This window comes from Sylvia atricapilla, chromosome 5 (assembly GCF_009819655.1).
Source record: "Sylvia atricapilla isolate bSylAtr1 chromosome 5, bSylAtr1.pri, whole genome shotgun sequence".
In the NCBI taxonomy this organism is placed as follows: Eukaryota; Metazoa; Chordata; class Aves; order Passeriformes; family Sylviidae; genus Sylvia; species Sylvia atricapilla.
Window position 1 is genome coordinate 69,643,954 of NC_089144.1, and position 17,486 is coordinate 69,661,439.

At 49.8% G+C, this 17,486-nt stretch overlaps 1 protein-coding gene across 2 annotated transcripts; it reads right to left on the bottom strand.

Annotated features, from left to right (window-relative positions):
* Positions 1-202: 202 nt before the first annotated feature.
* CBX6 (chromobox 6) lies at positions 203-17,208 on the bottom strand. Of its 2 annotated transcripts, none has more exons than XM_066320030.1 (5): positions 17,097-17,208; positions 16,903-16,946; positions 16,688-16,753; positions 16,405-16,471; positions 203-8,890 (listed from the first exon to the last, which is right to left on the bottom strand). In XM_066320030.1, exons 1-5 carry the CDS (start codon positions 17,163-17,165, stop codon positions 7,973-7,975), a joined length of 1,164 nt encoding a protein of 387 aa, XP_066176127.1. In that variant the 5' UTR covers positions 17,166-17,208; the 3' UTR covers positions 203-7,972. The 2 variants fall into 2 exon arrangements, with proteins under 2 accessions (XP_066176127.1, XP_066176126.1); XM_066320029.1 differs by having other exon boundaries at positions 203-8,944.
* Between the last annotated feature and the right edge of the window lie 278 nt (positions 17,209-17,486).

Consider the following 17,486-nt stretch of genomic DNA (forward strand, 5'->3'; position numbering starts at 1 on the left):
TACTCCACTGTCTTCTGTCAGAGCTTCTCTGTGTCCAGAAAGGTCTAAAGACCACACCAGGGCTGATCCACGGTGACCAAGAAGGGCGCAGGTGCTTGTGTTTGACTGCAGAGCTGATCTGTGCTGGCTCAGGGCAGGAATTTCTGAAGCCCACCTCCCAAGCTCCACAAGTCACAGCCCATCCAGGGAAAACAACAACAGGTTTTGGAATGTAACAATTTATTTGGGTTAAATTTTTGTTTTCATTTTTAACTCCCCATTTCTGGCATTGATACAATATTCAAGAGCAGCAGAAAGAACAAAATGTACAAGAATACAAGAGTAATTAGCACAACCCCCACCCCCAAACCTGGAGCAAACCAATTTCTTGTAGGAAGCACCAAGGGAAGGGGTGATTCAATCACCCTTCCAGTGGCTCTGCTTCCCACCCATCCACTCTAGACAGAGTTTAGCCAGCTGGGAACTGGATTAAAACAAAACAAAACAAAACTGAACAAACACTATATTTAAAATGAAAATTGCAAGACAAAAAAAAATAATATATAGATATACAATTCATCCGTGCACAATCCTTAAATGCATTTTTTTCAAAAATAAAAAAATGACAAGATACATATTTAGGTTTATTTTAAATTAAAAAAATTACCACCTTCACTCTGTATGCCAAGTGAGGGGAAATGAAGAGACAAAGGGGTTGCACCAGAACTATCAACACTCTTAGAGTTAGGGCTGACCTTCTCCAAGAGAAAGAAAGGGCTCTGATGCTGCCAAAGCTCAAGCACAGGTGCAGAATCTGAAGCACCCAAGTACCACAGAACTCAGTGGGGTCACTCACCTGCTCCAAGTTCAGTGTTTGCAGGAAACTGCAGCATTTGAGCCTAAGCTTGATACAGGGGAAGGTGAAAGGAAGGAACAGATGAAGCAAACCCCTGTCCTCCACCACCAGCAGACAACTTTATATGCAAAAAGAAAACAAACAGGGGGGAAAAAAATCCCAAAGCAGAGAGTCTCCTCTATTCTTAGGGAGTGTACAAGGCTTAATGGCACAGGGGAGAAGAGGAAGGAGGACAGCACACTGAATTGCTTTGCTTGGGGGAGGTGCAGGCATGACAATTCTTTTCTAAAAAAAAATCATCAGAACAATTAACTTTTTTGTTCCGTTTGAGAACTTGACCTAAGATTCTGCCCCCGCTTTGCAGCTGGGGGCTGGAAGCAGCAGGCTCCCTCTAGGGCAGCTGAAGAGCAACCTACCTGTGCAAGAGCACGTGTGCCTGCTGCTCTGCTCAGAGGGAAACGCTCAGCATCCCTAGAGAGCAGGAGCCAGCTGGGGGGCTGCTTGGGAGCATGGAAAAGCCCCACTAGTCCTATGAGGCCCTGAAGCCCCACCAAGTGCTTTGACCCACCCGGCCGGGGTGTTCCGGGGGTTTAATGTGAGCTCTAAGTGCTCAGCTGAACAAGGAATGAAGTAAAGAACCAGGGCCCTGCAATGGGAATCAACACTTTGCCTGCACGTCCCACCATGCCCCTTTCCTCCCAGCAGACACATTTTTTGAACTGTTGCAGAAGCTGTCACCACTCTGACTGCATCTTGCTGCAGTTCTGTTACCTTACTTCTTCCCTGTGCCACAGCATGCTGCTTGCTGCCCACCTCCCAGCTCCACTCAGCCCAGGGGCACAGAGGGCATCCCGCTCCTCCATCTGCCAGTGCCCCGGGGGTGTGGGCTCAAAGCACAGAGCTCACCTGGGGTGGATGGACCCTCAAGGACTGTGCTTTTCAATGGCCCTGGAGTAGTTTTGTTTCCCACTACAGAGAAGCTGGAATGGACAGAAGAGCTGCCAGAGGCAGCCAACCACCACAGGACTGTATCTCCCTTCACTCCTGGAAGGAGAAATTTAGAGAAGGGAAGAAAGAAGAAGTCAGGGCCCTGCTGCATGCTTACAGGTGAGGCAGGTAGGACACAGGGCACCTCAGAATGCATGACACAGAATACAGGAGGAGCTTCTGGTGCCAAGACTGACCCTGCACAGAAAAGGGTACAAATACCTCCAACCACATCAGTCTGACACAGGACAATGGCAAAACGTGAGAGGAGCAGTGGACGGAAAGGCAAAGGTGAGGATGGAGACAGACTTCAACATCTCCTGCCCTCTACACCCCAAAAAGAAACCATACACATTGCACTCTGGGGAAGGATCTCAAAACCAGAAGTTAAATAAAGAAGAAAATATTTTCTCAACCTCAGAGCATTGGCGAAATGAAGATACTTCCTGTAATTACCTGGGGAAGGAAGCACAGACAGGGAGCAGGGGATTTCTGAAGCAACACTGAGCACTCCACCTTTGTGCAAATGCCTCGAGAGTTGGGCTGCCAGCATCCTCAGAAAGATGATCTCCTCCACCTCCATCTCCTTTGCATGAGGGAGACAGAGGCGCAGGGCAGTGACACAGCTGGCAGAACAACTATGGCAAGCCAAGAAGGAACAGAACTCAGTAGGCACCAAATCCCCGACCCCAAATTAACCCTCTGCAGCAGATCATCTTCAGAGTGAAGATCAGGGAGGCTGCACACAGGGCAGTGGGTGAGACGGGGAGAAAGGGGGGAATTCATATATTTATATATAAGAAGTAAGTAAGATCCCAGCTCTTGCATGATTATTGGGCAACTGAGAAAATGCAGCAAAAGCAAGCGACATTGGAGTAAAAGGATGTGCCAGGCAAGGAGGGAAAAGTCATCAGAAGGTGGGGAAGGAAGCAAAAGGGAAAATAAGCATTTAGCCAAACATGCACTCCAGGTTTGTTACACCCCCCTGGGAAGAAGGACCCGCTCCTCAGCAGCCCCACTAATGCCACGGCCTGGGGTGGGCAGAAGTGTGGGGAACTCGGGACACCATCCTTCAAGCATGGCAACCTCTTTCTGCCAGGAAGTGCCCAGGAAGGTGATAATCTCCAAACGCAGGGAGCTGCCAAAGCCTCCTCTACAAAGAGGGACTGGAGAAGGGAGTGATATCCCTAGGAAGACTCAGGTCAGAGACAGCTCCTACCTGGTAAAAAGCATGATTGTGGTTGTAATTTTTTTTTATTTATTATTATTATTTAAAATTTTGTTTATTTTACAAAATCTCCCTGGGAACTTCAGTAAGAGGAGACAGAGAAATGCTCCCTTTCTCTTTTGAAAACAGACTTTAAGCAGTGGCTCACCACACTATTTTTGTTTTTCATCCCCAAAGGAGCTTGTATCTCATTAGCTTCATGCCCCTCCAGTCCCATGCTACTCATTGAGAAGAGAACACAAGACAGGAGGTTTCTGTTGAAAGCCATGGGAAGCACCGACAGAGTTTGATGGGCAGAGAGAGAAGTTCTCAAGTGCAGCCAAGACTATGGGAAGCATCAAGACATCAGTCATCTGCCACTGCAAAGGGCACCAGAGAAGTCCAGACAAGAAAAGCTGTTCAAGCATCCCTGCCTGCCATCTTCTGTTCAGACACAACATGTGGTGGTTTCCCTCCTCCCTGCAGTCACTCCCACGTGCCAGATGACCACCAGAGACATCTTGGACAGGGAAGCCAGCACACAGAGCTGCCTCCTTGCTCTGAAAAAACATTCAGGCGACTCTTCCCCATCACCCCGAAGGAAGCTGAAGAAAGCTGCCCTACTTGAGTACAGTTCTGTCAGGGTGTTCCTCTCCTCTCTCCGCTATAAAAACTTTCAGCATTTGCTGGCCTCAAGAAGAGGGTGCCCATCCCTCAGCAACACAATCAGAGCACACAAGGCAGCTCTCTCATCTGCCTCTAAAGATCCAGCCACTGTTGGACAAGGGGTGCTGGAATACTCACCAATGAGATTCAGTTTTCTGTCCTGATGTGGTGAATGCTATACAGAAAAATGCCACCCCCCACCTGGTATTGGAAGAAGTTAAGAAGCCTTACAGAGGGGAGGCATATTTGCTTCCCAGGAAATAAGCTCACCATGATTAATTCTGCTTCGATATAGGGGATGGAAAAGAGAAGAGACAGCAACTTGGCAGGAAAGGTACATGCCAACCCCAAATGTTAGCAGCTTGCTGTGCATGCAAAGTAAGTCAACTGTTTCCATGTTGATGGCCCGATGCACATTCTGTCAGAATGTGACCAGCCATCTCTGAGGGCTGCTCAGCCAGAAAATCCCTTGGAGACTCCACCTTAGCTCACAGGAGAGGTATGGGAGGGAAGGGAACTCACTCCAACACTTGGGAGGCAAGGACGGGAAAGGTTTGTAGACAGGGTTCCTCCAACATGCAACTTGCCTTCTCAGCTCAGAGATCGCTGCTTAGTCCTAAAATGCCTTTTCCTCCAGTTCAAGCAAGCCAAACACCATCCCAGACACACATGCTTCGATACTACAAAATACTCTTATCTCTAAGGAACCATCTAATACCACTACAGTTTGTGCAATCACTGCATTTATTATTCATTTTTAAACTCTCTCTCACTCTCTCCCTGTAGAAATTTTTTTTAAAAACTTTTCTTTTTTTATGCAAAACTAATCATTTCACTTTTTCCACTCCATCATAAAATCTCCTCTAAAAACACAACAATGAGAACAAACATGGCACAGACACAGAGAATATTTCCCTGTTTTCGTTGATTTTTTTTTCCTAAGGGTTATGGGGAAAGGAAGGGGATACTTTCAAATAAACTCCTCCCTCAATTCCAGGCCCATTTTAAAAGGCATGGATGAATCTTCTTTCCTATCTCCATTGAAGAGTAAGGGCAAAAATTCAGAAGGAGGAGCACAGCCCACATGAATATGAAGGTAGGTTAGTCAGCCTCAAGTGTCTTCCCCACCTGAGGGAACTTGAGGCAACTGCTGCATTCAAGTTAGCAAACCTCTAACTCAAAACAGCATGGGATCCTCATTTTGGATCCAGAGGTTCAGGGTTTGGTTCCCACATGGTGACCCACCCAGGGAGGGATTTGTCACACAAGCAGGTGAGCTGTGTCTGCAAGCCGGATCATACTCCTTTCTTCCTCTACAAAGAGGATCTACTGCACGAGTTTCTCTGCTGCAACAAGTCCCCTCATCTCCTCACTGCAGGAAGAAGGTCCTTGAGGAGCATCCCTACAATGACCCACTGTTTTGCTCTTCACAGACAGTTCCCTTGCTTGTCACTCTGGAGAAAGGCAAAACCCCTTCAATAAAACAATTCCTGCACTTTGCCCCCAAAGAACACCATACAAGAGACACTGGGGAAAAGAATTCTGCCAAGCAACACATCTTGGCCGAAACACATCAAGAGTTTGCTATTTAAGTTCCCTTTTATCTCCCACTTAAATGCTTCAACACTTTTTTCAGAACCTTGATACCACAAAACAAAACATCACCACATACACACCAAACAGTAACTTAACAACCTAAAGTGACTGGCCAGTTTGCATCCACCCCATAAAGCAGCTCCTCTTATCTCACAGCCACAGATTAGTTCTTATTTAGAAGGGGGAGGGAAAAGAGAAGAATCTCCTCACTATTTTCCTAAGAAAGAGCTTTTCCCTACACCTACAAACTGCTCATCTTTGAAGCTGCAGTCAAATGGATAGGCTATGCTAACATAAGGGATCGCTGGGTGTGCCAGGCACAGGAAAGATGCGCAAAAGAAAACCCAAATGAAAAAAAAACACCGACAAAAAATACAAGCAGGTATTATCACAGACACACACACACAAGTCCAACAAGTTATAGAAAGCCTTAGCCTGGTGAATGGATCAGGGAAATCTCTTTCTCCCTGCCCCTAGCTTCAGCTGTGAATGAAAGCACATCCCTGAAGAGTCCAGTAAGCTCTTTAGCCAAGGAAAGAAAAAGGAAGAGGTGTACCAAGGGTGGTGCTAACAGCACCTGGAATCCCCCTCAGACTGTCTGCAGACACCCAACCGCAACTGGTGTGAATATAACGTTTCCCACAGTTTGGAATGCCACCCGCTGCAAGGCAGGGTTTGTGGGGAGGGCAGCAAAGATTTTATTACACCAACCCAGGCACTGGAGGCAGGGAATAGACAAGCTCTGGGCACAAAAGCCCTAATTAAGGTCAGAAGCCAGTCTCTCCCTCTACCACCCTGACGATGTCCCTTGGGCAGACAAATATTACCTCCCTCCCACAAATTGCCTCCCTTCTATCGTCAGTTCACTGCAACCACAAAACCACTACTGCAGGAGAGCACTCCTCGGAGCCAGCAGCTGCTGAACATCCTTGTGTGAAAGCACCAGAGGGGCCAATTCCACCTGTGTTCACCTGCCCAGGGCAGGTTTTTAAGTAAATGAGCCCTGATATGAGGAATTTTTTCCACCCTTTTCACCTGTGCAGCATGTTATGTAGAAGTGACATTCCTCTGCCCCATCCAGGGACAGGGCTGAGAGAGTGAGGCTCTCCCACCAGTTCATGAGCACCTCTTTTCCTTGCCTCTACAGGCTCAGTCCTGTGTGAGTAGAGGAAGAAAGGAGAGCAAAGTAACGGCTTCTCTCACTGTGAAGCTTAGGACCCACACAGAAACAGAGCAAGCCAGAAATGACAGGCAAAAAACAGAGCTTATTTTGGATGTGAACAAAGCTGGTCAGTGAAAAAGGGAGCTGTAGAACGAACAGCAAGCTGTGGTCTTGCTCCCTCCTACCTGCTAGGGGTGAAGAGAAGGAAATTCTAGGTCAGCCCACAGGAGCTTGAGGGGAAGAGATCCAGCACACATGCATAGGATGTGAGAGAGACAGGTATTTCTTATGAGCACCTTTGGTCGACAGTTGTAAGGGCTGTTTCAGATGCTGAAAAGACAGAGACCACTTCCAGACCACCCACCAGAGGGAGGAGAGAGCAGGAGGGGCAAAAGCAAGCAGGAAGAACAAACAACTTGCCTTAGCATCCACCCCCCCTTCCTTTGGAAGGAGCAAGAGGAAGCAAAGAGGGCTGGGGGAAGCGTATGCACAAGGCAGGAGAGCAGCTTCATGAGGCTGGGGCAGCTCAGTTGGCATTATCTTCCCACTGAAGGATGGATGCACAGCCCACTCCTGCTTCCACCACAGAAAGACCAGGGAAAGGCATTTCATGTCCCTCTCTCCCAAACAAGTGCAAGTGATGAACACCAGGAGAAAGATATGGGCTGGAAGCAGACTCTCCTTTTTTTCCCTTTCTCCTGAGGAGCTGAACAGGTTGGAAGATGCAGGAGAAGAGGAGGGATCAGGACACCTGAAAGCACCCATACAACTGCCAAGGTAGCACCAATAGTCAAAGGAAAGGGGAAGCCAATATGAGGCATGGGGCACTCCCCACCACCCCAGCTTTTTCTCAAGCACCTTCCAGGCATGACGTTTCACCTGTCCTTCTCCCCCTCACTCAGGGCATCTGGATCAGCATCTGCCACAAAGAGATTAGAGGAGAGAGCAGATCCAGGTCGCAGGCCAAGAGGGGAAGGATGGCAGGATGATAGTCATGGCAAGGAAGAATGGAAGAGTCTTGCATGCACATTGTGGGAGAAGGTCTGGAGGACATGGGCAAGGGCTCCAATCCTCTTACATCTTCCCCTCAAAGGTTTGGAGCTCCTCTTTAGCTTTTGTCAAAGACGGTAGGGGAATGAGGAAGACCAGCACCTTCCTCACCACCTGCACAGGCACACAGACACACGCTCACTCACCCCTCAGCCCCAGAGGCTCCACTGCCCGTTGGACAACACCACATTCAAGGACAAACAATCCCTCCCCAGCCCCACCACAACCCTCCCTGCCTCCTCCTAGCAGTATGAACACCCAGGAACAGTGGGTGCTCCCACACCCCCACTGATACACTCCAGCCTCCAGGCAAGAGGAAGTGGGCAGGAGGAAAGGAAGAGGAAGGGTGGCAGTGAGGGCAGTGGGACAGCCAAGGGGAGGAAGGAGAGAACTAAGGACAGCCATTCGCACCACGACTTCTCTCAGGAAGAGCTGCCCCCACACCCCTGCAGCAGGGGGACCTGGCTGCTCACTTGCTGCCTCCTCCACCACCACCCGCCGCCACCTTCTCAAAATCCTCTGCATTGCAGAACTCTTTGATGGTTACGGTGAGGAGGTTGCTGGTGACATCTGTGACTACCACATTAGAGCAAGGGGACATCTCAGGACGCCAGTCGCCGGCCTCCTGCTCTGGGTCAGAAGAGGAGAGGGACAAGGAGGGCGTCTGCCCCCCACTGCACCCTCCCGAGGGAGAACGCTTGCTGGTGGCAGCTGACTCAGGTGGGATCGAGAGGTCGAGGACCTCTGACTCACGCCAGTCAGGAATGGCTGGGCTGAGGGTCTCAGGGAGCAGCTTTGGAGGGGAATCATCTGGGTCGGAGGAGGAGTGGGGAGCGGGTGATGGGCAGCCAGAGGAGCTGGAGCTGGGGGCATCATAGGGGGTGGAGCCCATGATGAGCCCACAGGAGGCTGCCTGGGAGCCTTCGGCCTCCCCCTTGCCCTCCAGAGAGGGGGTAGGTGCAGCAGACGGCTTATTGTAGAGCGAAAAGGTGCCAAACTTCATGTGGCGGATCTGAGTGCGGAGGACGCTCTCGCTGAACTTTTTGCTCTTGCCAATGACACGGTTTCGGGATGGGATCTTGGGCCGAGCCAGGCCTCCGGCCCCATTGGCTGGCTTCCCACCTTTGTCAATGACTTTGAGGTTGAGGATGATGCGGCTGCGTTTGGGTTCACGGGGTTTCACCTTACGGTTGATGATGCGGACGGTCTCTGAGAAGGGCGAGACGGGAGGACGAATGCCAGCCCCGCCACCCATGCTCCCGCCATTCTGGGGGTCTGGACGGGGCAGGGGGCGCCGGGACATGCGGTGGCATCGCCGGATGTCTTTCTTGAGCCGGTGCACCGCAGCACTGGAGTGGAGTTTGGGAGAGGAGGTACTGGAACCAGGCTTGACAGAAAAGTGTACATCCCCAATGTGGAGGGCCTCCGCTTGGGCCCGAGCCTGCGGTGGTGGGGAGAAAGAAAAAAAAACAGGGTCAGAGAGGCAGCCAAGGTGCAGCTGGATCTCCAGTTGGGCACTGCTTCCTTCAGACCACGCACTCAGCAACAGTACAACAATGCATTTATACCCAACATCAGTGACGAGCGCAGGTACACACCTACAAACTATTGATAGCAACAGCACAGCTGTAGCTGTCCTGTCCTGTCCCAGGCACAGGACACTGTATCATTTTGGGCAGCTAATGTCCCCCTGTTGACACAGGCTCTCCCCAGGGAGAAACTGCTACTTCCCAGGCACGTGTCAGGGTTAGCCCTCCCCAAGAGCCAGGCCAGGAGAACAATATTTTTAAGCTCTTCTGGTGCCAAAAACTGCTCTGGTTCATGCACCAGAGACAGGAACATTTGCTGGTGGAAGGAACAACAGTTTCATTGGTAAGCTGGTGCTGTATGACCTGTGGGCAAGGAAACTCAGATTCTATTCTTACATTGCATCTCATCAGAGCACTGTTGCTTGTATAGCTCATCCTTCCACCTGCAGCCTAGTACTTGTCCAAACCAACCCCCTTCCACATTCCCTCTCAGCAGTGGTAACAGTAGAAGGCCTGGAGGGGACCGGCGAGTGCCCACCCTGTGACTGCCCATCCCGCAAGCAGCTTCCCCCACCTCGCGGGCACAGCAAGAACTGCAGCGCTAGAAGGCGGCAGCTGCTTTTCCTCCCCAACTTTTCCATCCCCTTTCCCCTCGCACGCGCCAAGATCGGGATGGCTTCTTGCCAGTTAAGAGCTTAGCACTCAACTCCATCTCCTTTGTCACCCTGCAGGCTGTGCCTCCTACAAGAGAAATGCCTGGGGGGAAAAATGTGCGTGTAAAGGCAGGGATCTAATAGATCTAAGCGAGGGGCCCAGCCAGCCCCTGCACAAAAAGCTCAAAGTTTTGGCCCTACAGCTCCAGAGCTTTGCTGTTTGCCAGAATCCCTCTTCTCCCACAGAGAAACCCATGGGAACCACAGAAGATCCTGAATGAGCAGAGAACAGAGATATGAAGACATTTTGTTTCTCTCTGACTAACACTGGATGATCACAGCCTTCAGTACTACTCATATTCTGGCTTTAAAAGGACTGCAAAAATGAGGCCTCCTTCTCTGACTGTACAAGAAAACAGTCTTCCCACCTTTGTCTATGACTTTGAGGTTAAGGATGATGTGGCTGAAGGCCCATCCTGACTGGGGACCTAGATTTTGTGTTAGCTGATTGACAGAGAAACAGAGACAAGTTAGCACAACCCCAAGGCAGGCACAGACACTCTGCACATTAACAGTGCTGTTTCTACCAAGCTAAAAGGGCAGTGTTCCCAGCACACATAAACCCCAACATATCCTGCTGTAGCAGAAAGCATCCCAGTGTCCATCTAGTTACTCTTTGCTCAGCGTTGTGTGTTACTCCATGCCCCAAACTGTTGAGAAAATAAGACACAGTACTGTCACAGGCATCGTACAGGCCTGAGCACAGCAACAGCACCAGATGAACTTCCTGCACCACGCATAAACTCTACTGCTCCCATCTCATCAATACACAACTTGGAGACACTGCAGACCTGGTCAGGAGGTCACAGGCACAGGCATATTTGGGCTGTGCTTGCTCCATCTCTTAAGATCCCTCTGAAGCAGATGTCAGACACAAGGACAAGCTAAAGTTTGCTTTCTGACATTACATACCAGCACAACCTGAATTAATGAATTTTCATCCTGCTCCAGATCACAGCCAGCCCTTCCAGCATTGCTGCTCTTGTGCTTTGGGTTTCTCACCAGTTTACCATTGCTGAGCCAAGAGCAAAATGCAACACAACGTCCCATTCCAGAATACAGGACGGGGAAGCCAGGCAGAGTTTACAGACAGATGCATCACTGAAAATCCTTCTACAGCTTCAGCGGATGGACACAGGTATCCTTCAAGAGTTCTCCTGTTGCCAGCACTGCACATCTTTCAGATTAATTAATTAATTAATGCCTACCCTGTAATCACGCCTTGGAGTGAGGAGTTCTGACCCCTCTGTGCCATTCTGCTCCAAGTCAAATTGAATTGTCACCTTCCACCAGCACCGCCTCCATCACCAAGAAGAGAAAGAAGGCAGCTTCCCAGAAGTGTGGGGGAAGCAGTCACAGACACCCTTATACACCCCAAAAAATCCTGAGCAAAGCTTCCCATAAGCCACATTAAACAAACTGATAATGGTGGGATGGTCACTACCTGGCCACTTCCACAGCCCCGCTGATTATACTTTCTCTGCCTGTACACATTAATCAGCTCCTGTCCTGTTTTCACAAGAGAAGCCTGTCTTGGTTTTGTGCTTGCACAGCAGCTAGTGCAGGGCCCTGGTACACAGCCTGGACTTTTCCAGTGTGCCAGAACCAGTAGGTCTCATTGATATGCTATGTGTCTGCGTTTCCAGTTACTTCTGGGGCACTTTCTCAAGGCTGAAACTGTTTCTGAATCATGTTTCAGCTATCCACCTTTATTAAATTCCAGCTTCAGTAGTCTCCAGGTAGTCTACACACAGCATTGATACTTTGGTCAGATTATTAAGAGAGGGTAAATTAGGGCCCAACTGTCCTCCCCTGCTCCTACACTGCTATCTACAGTTATCAGCTTCAATTCAAGTTCCAAAAGGTGTTATGCAAATACTCACATTACCTTGTTTTTCCAGGTAAGGTTTCAAGAAAAATCGTATCAGATGCTTCATCTAAGACCAGCCCCCAGAGCTTTCTCACTTGGGAAGCTTAGTATTCCTGCCACAGGATCAGGTTTATTCAGGCATCACCTACACGAACTCGTCCCTTCACTGCAGAGGACAGCACAGAGGCTCTTCCTTCCCTTGTTTCCAACTTTGGAAAAAGTAACTTGCTACCTTTGGTTTGGAGAAGAGTCAACATTCAGTTTCTTCTGTTGGAAATGCACTCTCTCTGCTCTGGATCCATTCCTCGATCACATTCACAAGCCGAATGAGGATAAGGTCTTTGAAAAACAAACCTGCTGAATCCTTTCAGCTGTGTCACCACAGTTTGCTACTTGGCTCACAAGTTTTCCACATGGGAACTACCTCCCTACGTTCTGCTTCTTTCACCCGCAAGATGTGCTCACTGCTGAAGAGGTACTCAGCATGTACACAAAGTAATTCACTCTCTGCTTACAGCTCAGCCTACATCATGATGCAGCTTCCAGAGGCTTGTTGCAGCGCTCTGTCATGAGAGCAAGCCAACTGCTGGGATTGTTTCCCTTCCCCCTCTTTCTGTCTGGGATATATATCACCTTTATTTATCTTGTACTGCTCTCCCTCACTGCCCCTGGGAACTGGTGTATCTCCCCCATTCCCTACTATTTCTGAATAAGTGTCCCTCGAGGCCCAGCAAGCATATTTTTTCATTCATTCCCTTAACGCACTGAGGCACACAAGCACGTACACAGACGTGCTTAGAAAGGCCTCTCTTACCTGATTTGTATCAAAATCTCTCCAATTTGGAAGAAAAAAAAAAAACAAACCAAAGACCTTGTAAGGCAATGGATTTCTAGTTAATTATTTCAAAACCTTGCCAGTTCCAGTAGTGCTGCTGCACCATAGTAGCTCTCTCATGAATTAGTGGCTCTGCTTTGTGTTTTATTCTCCACCTGCATTCCCCCAGTCTTTGCAAGAGCTCTTCTTTCCCCTTTTTGGCTGCTGCATTTTTATCATCCTCTTTCTTCTGCAGTCTTCCAAGTGACAAGGCAAAAGCAAGCCAGTTCATAACACAGTTCTCCCAAGCAACACTGCCATAAACTAAAGTTTCCCTCTGGATTGGGAACAAAATGCTACAAAAGGGGAACAGTCTGTTTTCAAATTACTCAGGATAATTTACGAACAGGGAGGAGATCAAAAGAAACCAAATTCCAGCTTTGGAGTTCAAGAAAGGGCAAAAGGACAGAGCACCATGCTGCTCAGCCCCTTTTTCCCCCACTCTCCTACTAAGAATCCCTTTACTCTTGCTCTCCCTTACTTCTTCCTTCCCATTAACCTTCACTCCTGTCACCTTAGTATTTATGGCCACCCCGACTAGGGGTCTTTGCCAGCCACCCACTGAGCTTGCAGATTCGGCTCTGTGTCTGAATAGCACTTGCTAGACTTTACTAGATGAGTTGGTGAGGTTTGCATTTCACACAGCGGAGTGCCTAGAGAAAAACGCGAAATAAAAAGAGCAAACCGAGCAGGAGAAAAAGAGGAAGATCACTACAGCACGTGCTCTGTCTCTTTCTAACCTCACACCAGTGCCCATGCTGCTGGGCCTGTCCTCAAGGATGACTTCTGCCAGATACTTAAGAAATAAGTTAAGAGCCTTACGTACAGCGCTGCCCGCTTCAGACCAAGAACTTCATTTCCCATCCCCTCAGCACAGGGCTGCAGCACACCAGCAGCCTCCCAAGAATCACAGCCTCCCACCAAGCCTGAGCTCAGCTGTGGGAAAGTTTGCCCCTAGCATGCAAAGGATCAAGACCCATTTCCTGCCCAAAACTTTGCAGTTGAAGTTTGCAGGGGTTCCTTTCAACACCGGCCATCTTGAGCGTGATATTACAAAGCCTGGACTGTGATGTGCCTCTGCAGTCTGATCGAAAGGGCAAATGTTAGACAGCTCTCAGAAACAGAAGCCTGGCTTACAAAGGCAGCAGGTGGTCAAAGATGCAGCTTTTCAAAGGTTTTCCAAAGGCGTGGGCCCCTAACCTGCTGGAATGCTTTCTGCAAATCCCCCTGAGTGCTTATCTGCAACTTTTGAAAACTAATCCCAGGATAAACCTAGTCCCAGCTGCAAGCTAAAACACCCACACAAGCCAAGGGACTGAGTGGCATATCAGGGCACTTATTTTGATGCCATTCTGGAGACTCAGAAGCCTAGGTTTAAGCACTGATACATGTGAAAAATCCTAGCAAGCCACCAAGTCGAGGGCAGACTAGTCTATCAAACCAGTCCTAGGCCAGATTTTTGCTTAGACATCATTGCATCCAGGCCTAATCTGTTCAGTTAACAGATCAAAAAGAATATTGTTCTAACTGCCAACTCTAAATACTCCCTCTGGGATACAAGAATGAAATTTTTTCCCCTGCTACCAAAATACTCACTGGCAAGAGATTCTGCAGCTGAAAGAACTGAAAATACTGTTAGCAGTGCACAAGGTAGAACCCAATCCCACCCCTCCGACAGCAGCACCAGTGCTGTGGGGCTGAAAGAGGTCAAATGTGCATCTTCAGGGGTCAGAAGAACTGAGTAGCAAACCATCTCAACATCTCTAGAGTCATAACTCTAGCCACAGTTATGTTTATTCTGCTTTGCCTGAACAGAGCTCACACAAGTTCACATGGGGCTGGCTCAGGCAGAGTTACTTCTCGCTGCCTGGTCTGGGGTGTTATTTTTGGGGTAGGATCCAAAGTCAGAGCATTAACAGTTCCACCAGCTCTGTTTCCCAGAGGTGCAAACCAAGTGGCAGCGCTCTGCCCTGCCAGCATCTCCCACAACATGGCACCAGCTTTCAGGAGAGCTGATCTTGCTCCCTATCACGATTCATCTTCTACAAAGTACCAAGCCAGCTCTGCAAACCTACAGGTTTCCATCACCATTTGAGGAGCTGGCAGAAGGAGGCGATGCCACAGAAACATGTCATGGACATGATTCAAAGGACACTGCTGAATAATTCACATTAAGTTTAAGGGGGGTTTAAAGGGTAAGGGGAAAAGAGAAGCAATGAGTGGGTTTTGAGTTTGGGAGTTGGCTTTGTTTTTTTAAATGAGTGAAAATGAGTAATTTTTTTTTTTTTTTAATGAGTGATATGGCAGTAGATATGGGCCTATCACGTTCAGGATCAAAGATAAAAGAAACTGATTACACATAGCATAGTCACCTCTCTACAGCTCCGAACAGTGTTAGGTGTTACAAATACCAGTATTTTTTAATGCACACAGAGAATTATTTCAAGCTTGTGGTTTTCCCTTCAAGTGTTCCTTTGCATTGCTGGAAATCTAAACACAAGGGTTACATTTAATGCACAACTGCCAGAAAGAGGAAAGCCAACTAGTCTGTGTTCCCTGAATACAGCGTAAGAGGTAGCACATATAAGATATGTTTGCAATTCTCAGGCTACAGATACAGAACATTTTTTTAGCAGAAAATCAGGCAACCAGAGAGGACAGTCCCATCAGCAGGACCTCCCAAGGATTACCACAGTCCCCTGGGTTTCACACAGAGCATCAGAATACGCCTGTTCCTACATTCCTTCCGTGTGCTTCATTATGCCTTCTCAAAGCAGAGAAGTGACACCCTACCCCTCGCTGAGCTTTCCAGTGCTCAGGCAGTTAAAAGTGCTGTGCTGACTTCAGTAAAGCTCCCGCTGCTGCCAGGCAAAGGGAAGTATTAACCTGTTTCATAGATGGGGAAACACACACAAAGCCTGAGTGACTTGCCCAAAGCCACAGGATGACTTGGTGATAGTGATGCCTTACTACAGAGTCCACACTGGCTGTTCCAGGGCTTCCTATCAGAATAAAACCATGGGAACTGTGGACTTGTTCATCTATCTAAACTGTACAAAGGTGTGTTCTTTCTATGCTCATTTGGAGCCTGAGATTGTGACAGCTGGAGAGGAAGAGGAGGGAAGAGGAGAGTAGAGCAAGGCATTTCATCTGTAAACTAATAAATTCACAGAGCTCACATAACAGTCACGCAGCTACCAGAGTTCTTAATTAAAAAAAAAAAAAGGTAAAAATACAGGGCAAGAAGGCCTGCACTAGGGAGTACCTTCTTTGCTCTTCTCTGCAAGCAAGCAGATGCTATGACACCTTGCAGAGATGCTGAGTCTATCAGAGGGGAACTGGAAACTTCAGCTGCCATCCTACACAGAGGTGAAACACTCCTCCTCCTCCCAGGCATCCCCCACCCTCCGCAGAAGCAAAACAAGCCTGCAGGTCACAGATCAAAGCATGAACCCTTCACGAAACTCCCGTGTAGCACCCACATCCTTAAATGCAATCAGAGGAGCACAAGTGGCAGCGGGATTCCCGCCTTTGCTGCCTGGCCACTCAGCATGCTGCTAAGTTGCAGGGCATGGGTCAGATGAAACAGCCTGCTGAAGGAAGAGAAAACAGGACTGACTGCGGCAACAGAAGTCCACGAAAAGGAGAGGATACTGGAAAAAGAGACTGCAGGCTCACCATGCACATCTGCGTGTGCTGACCGTCCTGCTGAGGCACTCATCGCACGCACACGCATTCTCCCCTCACACGCTTCTGCGCCTCTGCCCACCCCCCCTTTCCTGTCGGGTTTTCCCCACGCTCCCAGAGCCAGGCATCAGGCACAAGTCACTGGAAAGTCCACTCCTTCCAAGGGCACATGCCAGCAAGGTTTAAGAGATTTTTTTGCTAGGCCTAAGTTATTTAAATAAGAGTTACCTTCAGCAGAAAAGTTTTGGGTTTAGGTCCTCTCTTCTTGGGCCCATACAGCTCACGCTCTCGTTCCCTTTAGGGAATCAAATTTGTCAAGAAGTTAAAACTTTTCCCAAAGGGAAAACCAAGCATAAAAATTAAAGGAAAAAAAAAAAAAAAGAAGAAGAAAAAATAATAAAAGAAAAGAAAAAAAGAAAAGGAGCGCCTGGACGCCGTTTCCCGCTCGCCCATCCAAAGCCAAACCTGCTGCTGCAGCCCCCCCAGCCCTGGGTGGGGGATGAACACTCACTTCTGCTCGAAGGCGGCGATGAGGCGGGAGTCCAGGATGTTCTCCTCAGGTTCCCAGGTGCTGTACCTGCCGGGGAGGGAGCAGCGGAGGGGACAAGCGAAGCGGTTAGCGCCCAAATCCCCTCGCAGCTGCACACACACAGATCCCGCCCTCTCCATCCCATTTTGCCCCATCCCATGCACCCCATCGCCGCAGCCCGGGCGGGATACACTCACTTGATGGCCCAGCCTTTCCATTTCACCAGATACTCGATGCGCCCCTGCAACACACGGGGGAGAAGACGGGAGGGGGGAGGTGTGAGGGGGGGGGTGGCCGGCGGGCGGGCCAGCGGCGCGGCCGGGGCCCGGCAACGAGGACCGAGGTCGGGGGGTGGGGGTGTCCCGCAGCCCCAGCGGGGGCGGCTCCTCACCTTCCGGATGCGGCGCTTGATGATGGACTCGGCGGCGAAGACGCGCTCCCCCACTGCAGACAGCTCCATCTTGCTGCTCCCCCTCAGCGGCGGCGGCGCCCACAGCCCATAATAATCCCGCCCGCCCGCCCGCGCCGCCCCGCCCCCTGCCCCCTGCCCCGCCCTCCTCGTGCCGCCGGCGGCTCGCGCACGCCCGCGCGCCCCCTCCCGTCGCGGCCGCGCGTGACCCGCCCCCCCCCCGCGCTTAAAGGGCTCTTAAAGGGGCCGCGCCTCGGGCGGGGCGTGAGGGGCCCGGAGCCCCCGGGCTGTGGGGCGGCCGCGCAGCGGGAAGGCGAGCGAATGCAAGCCCGCCCCGCCGAGCCCCGGCCATCCGGCGGAATTGCCGCTTCC

Bases quoted from the DNA above. Each gene is read 5' to 3' on its own strand.
- CBX6 (XM_066320029.1), bottom strand. From the start codon at position 17,165: ATGGAGCTGTCTGCAGTGGGGGAGCGCGTCTTCGCCGCCGAGTCCATC. The intron at 16,754-16,902 runs GTGAGTGTATCC...CCTCCCCGGCAG, and splicing joins TGGAAAGGCTGGGCCATCAA to GTACAGCACCTGGGAACCTG. The intron at 8,945-16,404 runs GTAACTCTTATT...CCACCACCGCAG, and splicing joins CCAAAACTTTTCTGCTGAAG to GCTCGGGCCCAAGCGGAGGC.